Here is a 9,729-nt window from a genome sequence, read left to right on the forward strand (position 1 = left end):
CTGCATATTACTATATCTAATGCTCATGCTTAACAGACACTTGGATAGTTATGGTTTTATTTATTTATGTTTCAGGCTCTGGGGAGGCAGCTGTTGCTGATCAAAACACAGCTACATATGCTGTTGTTACAAAACACCGTACAAAAAGAGGTACAATTATTTGCACACATGTTTTGTACCACTACTAGACTACTGTGTTTACTTTCTTTTGGGCACTGGGGTGGCCAATTGGTGATGCAACAACCTATGAATTTTAACATAACATTTTAGTAAAAACACATAATATTACAAATGTGTCTTTATTGCAGTAAAACAAATTTAAAATGCAGTTTTATTTTAAGCGCCTGCTGCTGTTTAGAACTGTTGTTGCATTTGACATTAGAAATATTTTTGTGTTGTGTGCATAAAAAATGTAAAAACAAATGCACAACTGATGATTATGAAATCATTCCAAGCGGTCCCGTTTCATTATGTTGTGCAGCTGATCATTTGAACTGCTCTTTGAGTTTTTAGACACAAACTACATGAGAAAAACACACACATAAAAAGTACTCCCTCACTAGGCTTAGGAATTATTTTAATGACCTCTACAATTAAGCCAATATAGGTGTGATATAAGATGAACTTTGGCTATTTGTGAGACGTGCTACATATTATTCAACTCTCCCTCTGATGGATTGACTGAGGTGTAAATATTTAAGACATTACATTTCTCAACAATTGGTATGAGAACGTAAATAGTCAATTAGCTAAACAGAAATATAAAGATGGGTATCAGCAAACAGATTAAACACGTATATTTAACATCACAAGTAATTAAATGGCAGTATGATCTGAGGCACCCCACATGTCGGACATGCATAGGACAAAGTTGAATGACAATAAAACGTGTTTATCTTACAGAGCTAACTTTTAGATTTTTGTTCTCACCTTTGTTTCTAAAGCAGAACCCGGAGGATCCAGCAGCTCAGCCAGGCAAACATCTTCAGCAGGCGCCAAATCTTATTCAACAGACAGCAATGTCGTCTATTCTACAGTCCAGATAAGGTGAGTGTAATACAGGGATTGAGGGTAAAAGTCTGGGAGTAAAAATAAAAATGCAATTGCTTGATTGTATTTGATAACTAATGAGAGTCTTGTTTGTCTTACAGGTCGCCGAGAGCAGAAACTTGGTCCTAGAGAGGAGCTTAAAGCTGTGCTATTGTACACGGATATGAGGAGGGAGTGATACTATATTTATTTGACGGTAGTGGATCTTTGATGACCTGGCTTTCTGTGGCAAATGCACTGCAGTTTGCATATAACTTGATGTTCAACAAACAGAGACGTGACTTTAATCATTAGTATCAACCCTTCATCTGTGGGCTTCAGCCAACATGCTGCATTGCTGTCTATCTTTAGGAGTGAGTGGTTTCACAGACTGTGACAGTTAAACCACATTGTTCCAGACATCTGTTCATATGACGCTTTTTATAAGAACAGAGCTGCTGCATCTTTTAAATACACTCGCTGTGGTCAACTACCAACAATGGCCTCGTTAGAGCAGTTTGACCTGAGGCAGACACATATAAATGTACACCTGCTGCGTTCATGCTATCTTAAAGCTGTGGCAGTTACCACTTTCAGTTTTTTTAATAGCATTCAGGTCCCTGAATGTGTTTGTTACCTTTTAACCTCATGTAACCTCGTCTCTCTGACCGCTCCTCCCAACCTGATGGATGCTTATTTCTATTAAGAAAGGGACTTGATTATACTATATGGGCTCATATATATAATTCTAACAATAATACAAGTAAATACAGTAAGCCATCTTATTAGGCTAAACCTCACAAAAGCATACTTGAAGATTGCTTGATTTTTACTTAATAACTCATCTATTTCATTTTTTTTAACTTGCAAACATTAAAATGTTATGCAGATTGCAGTACCTTTATTTTTAGGGTCATACACTAGGTCAAATAACTGGTCATGATTTTTAAGAGATGATACATATTTAATTAGCACATAACTACTGACAATGCATTTGGCTGGACAGTCCAAATGTTGAACAGTCAGTATCTGTGATTTGCCTTTGTAGGGCAGCATACTGTATGTTGTTCAGCTGCTTCTGTGATCTTGGAGACTTCTGTCCATCAAGTGACGACGGAGATGCTGTGACTATATGTATAATGTTATAAGTCATGTACAGACTATTCTGGTATTGTATGCCTCGTCTTATGTGCATGAAAAGTGACTCTGTCTAGTTTTTCTACTTCTTAAACTTGTTATATTTTCATAAAACCCTTCAGTAGATCTTCAATGTGCTGTGACCCGCTGTATGATCATGTGACGAAGATGAGTACAGGTCATGATACTTTTAATGTTTTTAAACCCCACCATGTATTTACTATCATATTCCTTGTCATAGTTTCTTTTAGTTTAACCCTGACGGATGCTGTGCACAATGACCCGAGCGTCCCAGCAGCTCTGTGAAAAGAGGCTGTGGCTTTGCTCGTCCACAGTGAATTATGATCACACTTTGGTTTGATGGTTTGGTTTGAGTCTTTCATCACTTACTCTACATGTACTGTAGCTAATAAGCTATAAAGAGTGTGAATAAATGGGTTTCAATAATCTGATGTATGTGATGTAATTTCCTTTACTGCAAAATATAATAATAATAAATAATTAGGCTGCATTTATTTTCTGTTTCTGGACAGTGAATATGATTTAATTTTTAATGTTTTAATCAATATTTCACAGATAGAAAAGGAGCTGGGCCATTCTACGGAACATCTATCATCACCCCAAAATAAAAGACAATATCTAAATGCATTTTAAGCAGGGAACAGTTATCTATATAAGGTGTTAAACCAAAACAATAAACAGTAAAAAATTTAATATACACACAAAAGATACACACACAAACACATACTATGAAATTACTACGTTCATTAATTTGTAAAAAATCTTAGTATTTCTAGCTGTCTGACATTGATTAACAAATTCACATGGCAGCAAAACTGCTTGAATTTTGGCCAAAATAATGACAAGAAAATTACATTTAATGTAATAAATCAAATAACTGGTTTCAACAGACGACATCACATTACCCCAGTCCTAGCTTCCCTTCATTGTCTCCCCGTCCGTTTTAGAATTGATTTTAAGATTTTACTGATCACTTTTTAAAGAACTTGTGGCTCTGACCTGTATAGCAGACATTTTAATTCCTTGCTCGCAGCCTTAGATCCTCAGGCGGGGCCCTTCTAACCGTTCCAAAGTCGAGGCTAAAAACTAAAGGTGATCATGCCTCCGCCATCAGGGCCCCTCAACTTTATTTCTATTTTTCAATTATTTGTTTCTAATTATTAAGCTATAAATGCCATTTATTTCATTTGCACTTTGTCCTTTTTTCTACACTAATATGTTTCATTCTACTTCCTTCTGCTTTGTTTTGTCAAAGCACTTTGTAAACTGTTTTTAAAGAGTGCGATATAAATAAAGTTTATTATTATTATCATCATTATTATTATTATTATTATTATTATTATTATTATTATTCAGTCATAATTGCAAACTTTAAAACAAATATAAAATTGAAAAGCACAAAGCATTTTTTTTGTTTTTAAATGTAAAAATGGTTCCATCTTTAATATGTAATATTATGATCTGTCTTTATGAGAATTACATTATTACACCTGACATGTCTCTTTATCAGCAGCAGAAAATATTCAAACTTTAGTGATAGTCTAATAATCAGTTTCCTCTGAATCTCCTCCAGCTGCTCACTGAGTTTCTTCTTGTGGTTCCTCCTTCTTCCTGTCTGTGATCTTCTTTAACAAATCATTTATTTTGGTCAGTATTGTCTCTGTTTGTATCTGAAGTTTTTCATCTTCTCGTCTTCTTTTGCTCAGCTGAGTTTTGGCAGTTAATGTGATTTCTTTCATTTTGTGGAATCGTTCACCTTCTGCCGTCTTCTCCACTGACTGGATCTTGTTCTCAATATCTTTAATGTTTGTCTCCATGTCCTCCTGTTGTTGTCTCAGTTGCTCTCCCTGGTTTTTCAGTTCCTCACTTTGTTCAGTCAGTTTACTATAAACCTCCTGCTCAAAGTCCTCTTTCTTCTTCAATGTCTCCTCTTTCTTCTGTAACGTCTCCTCTTTCTTCTGTAACGTCTCCTCTTTCTTCTGTAACTCTTCTTCAAGCTTTACCATTTTCTTCTCCAAATCCTCGGTTCTCTTCTTCTCTGTGATGAGCTGCTCTCTTTCAGTTGGATCCTCTCGCTGCCTCTCTGTGTCTGTGTGAATATAAAAACAGGTAACAGTGTTAGATTCAGTTCAGACTTGTTCTGCTGATGCATTTTGTAGAGAAAAGGTGTCAGAGTGACACCACAGAGACAACATACAAACATGTTTTAGTATTTTACAGCATACACAGTGTTTTATTACAAAGTTAAACAGGATCTGTAACAGGATCTGATTTCTGACATACTCAGTTGGATCCTGTCTGCAGTTTCAAGGTTATGGAGCTAGAACAGTCTCATAATGAATAAATGCACACAGAAATGAATAAATGCACAAAAAAGATTCACAAATGTATTTGGGGATTTGTATATACATGTGACTCAAAACACAAATACATTTTCAATGCACACACAAATATGTTTCATTTCATATGTAAGTAACAAATATTCACATATAAAAAATAAGATTCATAAACATATTTCCAATGCACACACAAATCTAAAAAAAAATCACAAATACATGAATGTTAAAGTATTTGCAATCTTCATCAAATACGCATTTGGGGCTTGTTACATTCATATATGAACTGTTGGACCTGTATTTACAAAGTGCTTTTAATTTGTAAACCTCCCTGCATTTGTGTGTGAAAGTTTTGAGACTCCCCTGACGTGACGCGTTTTTTCTAAGAGGAGGTTGTCTGTAGCCAATCAGATGTCTCCCTCCTTTACAGCCAACGGGCGAGAGGCTGGAAGCTAGCAGGACGGCGGAGATGAAAGATGGCCTCTGGCAGTTCAAGTGTAAGTAAAAAGTACTAATTTCTTGTGAATCTTTTACATAAGTCATATTCCAGAATTATGACTGACTGTTTAGCATGAATCGTGAAACAGCACGGGCTGCCTACCTGCCTGCCTGCGGTGCGCGTTTTAATGACGTCATAATCCCCCCTCGTGGGGGAGACACTCACGTGATTGGCTGTAAAGGAGGGAGACATCTGATTGGCTACAGACAACCTCCTCTTAGAAAAAACGCGTCACGTCAGGAGAGTCTCAAAACTTTCACACACAAATGCAGGGAGGTTTACAAATTAAAAGCACTTTGTAAATACAGGTCCAACAGTTCATATATGAATGTAACAAGCCCCAAATGCGTATTTGATGAAGATTGCAAATACTTTAACATTCATGTATTTGTGATTTTTTTTTAGATTTGTGTGTGCATTGGAAATATGTTTATGAATCTTATTTTTTATATGTGAATATTTGTTACTTACATATGAAATGAAACATATTTGTGTGTGCATTGAAAATGTATTTGTGTTTTGAGTCACATGTATATACAAATCCCCAAATACATTTGTGAATCTTTTTTGTGCATTTATTCATTATGAGACTGTTCTAGCTCCATACTAGGTGGACTGGAACCAACACCAGCTCGTAACACAAGGCTCACCCGGGTCAAGTCACCAAACTTAGTGTAATATTTTAGCATCTATGACTGACCTTTTGAACATCTTGATTTTAATAAAGCCTTAATTTCTATTATTTGTAAAACACAGCCCCCAGTGACATCTTGTGGCCAGTTGTTCACATCACATCAGTTAAACTCACCTTTGGTTTGGTTCTGTCTCCATTTCCACCCGACACAGGCTGCTGCAAGAATAAAAAGGAGCACAAAAACCACTATAACACCGACATGAGCAGAACAAGACGTGGCCTCCAGGCTGTCAGCTGAAATGACAAAACACACAACAGAACAGTGGATATATACAACGAGACATCAGCTGCTGGAAGAAGAAACAAAAGGATGTTAGTTGAGGGAAAAACACCTGAAATCTGAATGAGTGCCTCTCTGGTCTGGTTGATGTGGTTCTGTTGGACTCTACAGGTGAAGCTGTTGCTGTGTCTCTTCTCCACAGTCACTCTGCTGCTGACAGTATAGAGGTCATCAGGACCTCTGACTGTCTCTGTAGGTCCAGCAGAGAGGAGGTTTCCCTCAGCGTCCAGCCAGAACACCTCAGGTTCTGGATACCAGCCTGCAGAGTTACACTGTAGAACCACACTGCTGCTGTTTATGTTAATCCCAGCTATGACTGGTGATGCAACAGAACCTGAGGATGAGAAAGAGAAGACATAGAAATAAACATAATCAGTGATGCAAATATAAAATTTTAATGCTTAAAAGCATCATTATTCTCCTGTCATGATTAGAGGCACTAAAAATGTATGCAGCGAAATGTAGAAGCATTATACAAAATATGCACAAAGAACACATGCCCACTCACCAACAACAAGCTCAACATTTGATTTTCTGTCTTGTGAGGGAAAGAAGCATCTGTAGACTCCATGATCAGAGAGTCTCACTGCAGACAGATGCAGTGAAAGGTCTCCCTGCTTCAGATTGTCGATGGACACTGATGTTCTTCCTTTGTAAGACGGGTTTTGGTTCACCAGGTGGTCTTGACCTTCATGCCACACATGGACAAATCTGGGCTCCAGGTCAGGTCTCCCCCACTCCACACTCTTTGAAACAGCATCCAGGGGAGTTTCCAGGCGGCACGGCAGGACGACGTCTTCTCCAACTAATGTCACGACTGTTCGAGATGGTCCAGCCGCCTGAGACCGACCTGGAACGACACAGGTTCTTAAATCTTGCAATCAGAACTCCTGCACAAAATTATTGTTGGCTTTAATGAGTGGCTTATGAATAAGTTTGTTTTCCCCTTTTTTAAACAGGCTTAACATGGTGCTGATGTAAATCACCTCTACAAGTGCCTGCCAGCAGAAGGAGGATCACAGTGTGTTGGAGAACCAAAGCTCTGGAGGAACTGAGCTTAGGTTTAAGGACCAATCCATTATTTAGGCCAAGCATCCTGGAGGTCTGGGACATAAAACATTGTGAAATGTTAATTTATAGAAAAAAAAGGACCAAAATGCTATCATACATGATATCAGAAAGTAACACACGCAAAAATTTTATTGTAGCATTAAGAATACTATTCATTAACTAAAAGGCCTATGACACAAGAACCAGCGCCGGTCGGTACTTCCTCCTTCAGTGAACTTTACAGATCGCACATTAACTGTCTGACCTTCGCCACATTTCTAGGTAATAAAGCGTAATCCACCACGCCTCACATCGCTATTGTTCTAGAGCAGGATGGCCGCCATTTTCTGTGACAGTATCAGATAGTGATTTTCTGCCATTTTGAAGTTATGTTTTGTATTTGTTTAAATATAACAGCTTATGCAAATATGTGACACATTAAAAACATCACCAAGAAGGGGAGGCAGTGGTTTGAGATTCTGACCTCCAAGAGAAAAAAGTTTCAGCTCCTTCTGCCACAAAAATACTGATAAAGGTTAAATAACATCTAAACAGACAATGAAATAAAGACGTGTTCTTCAGCAGCATCATTTTGCTTCACTGTCATGTTTCTTTGTTAAATTGAAACTCGACTAAATGATATTTCACCTTTATTACTGTGGACAGAAGTGGAAAATGACGTGCCCTTCATGCTGCACATCGTTAAAACTAGTTTCACCTGCAGCTCAACAGCAACAATAGACACACAGCAGAGCCGTTAGTTGTAAAGTTAAACTGTATTACAAATCTATATTGTAGTAACTCATAGTAACAGACCTTACATTAAGATTATATGTGCAGTAAGCCACATTGAGATTGAGAATTATTTTTGCAGCAATAAAACAAGCAGTGAAACTCACAGCATTTATATCTGTGAATAACTAAAACACATGAAATGAGTCAAAGCTAGAAAACATCGAACACACATGCTGAACACACTGTAGAAATAGTCGGCCACACTGCTACAGATACAGAAGCTGCTCTCATCAACGGTGTAAATAACCAGTTTGCTTTTGCTCCACAAAATAAAACAACACATTCCTTTAAATGAAAAAGTAGTGAAAGCACCATCAAGATTTAAATAGAAATATGTTTACTCAGCAAAAGGCTCTTACCTGTTGTATCTCTGAGTCCGTTCTCGCCTGAGACTACGAAGCCAAACGGCCAAAGTCCCTCAATAAATAAAAAACGTGTACTTTGACCCAACTGATAAAGGTGTGTACTGTTCTGTGTTCATGTCTTGACTTGTAAAATAAGTTACTGTATGTTGCATGTACAGTGAGCATACAGTAACCCAAGTAAAATTATTTGTTGAGAGAATAGCAAAGTAAGTCAATATCGAATATAACGAAATAAAGTAAAAGCAAAACAGAATAATAGTGAAATAGTGAAATAGTAAAAGTAAGTAAAAAGGTGTGAAGTAATGAGATGTAGAAAAGTGACTGGGTGTCATGTCCGTGTGTTTTATATGTGTTTTCTGGTTTTGTGTTGTCTTTTGCCCTTTTTCCAGTGTCCTGTGTTCCCGCCTGTTTTCTTGTGCCCTCAGTAGCCTTCACCTTCTTCCAGTGTTTTATGCTCAGCCTCTTCCCTGTTTCTGGTGTTTTTCCGTTCATTTCCTTCACCTGTGTTTCTCCGCCTCACTCCACCTGCACCTCATCCCCTCGTTAGTATAGTTTGTATTTAAGCCTGTGTTCTCTCTGCAGTCTTTTTCAGATCATCCTGTGTTATTCCCCCTGAGACTGTTCCTGGTTTTTGTTCCTGGTGTTATGTTTCTGCTTCATTCCTGGTGTTTTTCCTGACTTGTGCTTTGCTTGTTGGTTGCTACTTTGTTTTAGCTTTTGTGTTGCTACTTTTTAGGTGAGGCTCGCCCAGGGAGTCATGCAGGTTAGGACCGCCACTGTGTATATTTATATCTTTAAAGATGTACATACTGTAAGACATAAAAATATAATTCCAGAGGGTCGTAGTATTTAAATACATGGGAAACACAGAGGACAAGATTGTTGATGATTAAAGATCAGCAAATCAATGAACTAAAACAAAAAGACCTTAAAAACTACGGCTGTAAGATAACTTCAGATTGAAAGCAATCTAAAAAACAAAGGTCTTTAATTTCCTTTTAGAGGACCATAAGGGCTTACCTACTCTAACAACATATAATATCTAATAGCAGGAGGCAGCGAGTGTCTGCATCCTAATGAACGTCTTAATGTATACACACACCTGAAAACATGGTCCGAGGCACATTTCCTGTAATCCCTTTATTTTGATTTCAATGACGAGGACAGACACATTTATAATAAGACATTTAGACATTATAAAGTTACACACTAATGTTTCATAGACTCAACTGCACCTGTGTAATTTTAGGTCAAGTTTTGCAAATTGTTGTATTAATAAAATGTAAAAATATTAACCTCAATGTGATTTGTTGCGTTTATTCTGATGGAAAACTTATTTAGGACAGACATCATAATCAAGACATGTAGTTACAGAGGTGTGTTTACACACACACACACACACACACACACACACACACACACACACACACACACATCTCCATATATAATTGTACAGAGGAATGAAATATATCATTACATTACAATATATGTTTTTTAAAAGAAGACATGCCAAATACAACATA

The 9,729-nt window shown here is 37.3% G+C and overlaps 1 protein-coding gene across 1 annotated transcript; it reads right to left on the bottom strand.

Moving 5' to 3' along the window:
* Positions 1-3,649: 3,649 nt before the first annotated feature.
* Positions 3,650-6,964, bottom strand: LOC311251850 (butyrophilin subfamily 3 member A2-like; the record flags this gene model as incomplete). Its single annotated transcript, XM_084344495.1, has 5 exons — positions 3,650-4,276; positions 5,831-5,950; positions 6,049-6,330; positions 6,505-6,846; positions 6,958-6,964. The coding sequence occupies 5 exons, from the start codon at positions 6,962-6,964 to the stop codon at positions 3,765-3,767; spliced, it is 1,263 nt and encodes a 420-aa protein (XP_084200621.1). The 3' UTR covers positions 3,650-3,764.
* Positions 6,965-9,729: the final 2,765 nt, after the last annotated feature.

The sequence above is a fragment of the Pagrus pagrus genome (assembly GCF_965226575.1).
Source record: "Pagrus pagrus genome assembly, chromosome: 22".
NCBI classification, from domain to species: domain Eukaryota; kingdom Metazoa; phylum Chordata; class Actinopteri; order Spariformes; family Sparidae; genus Pagrus; species Pagrus pagrus.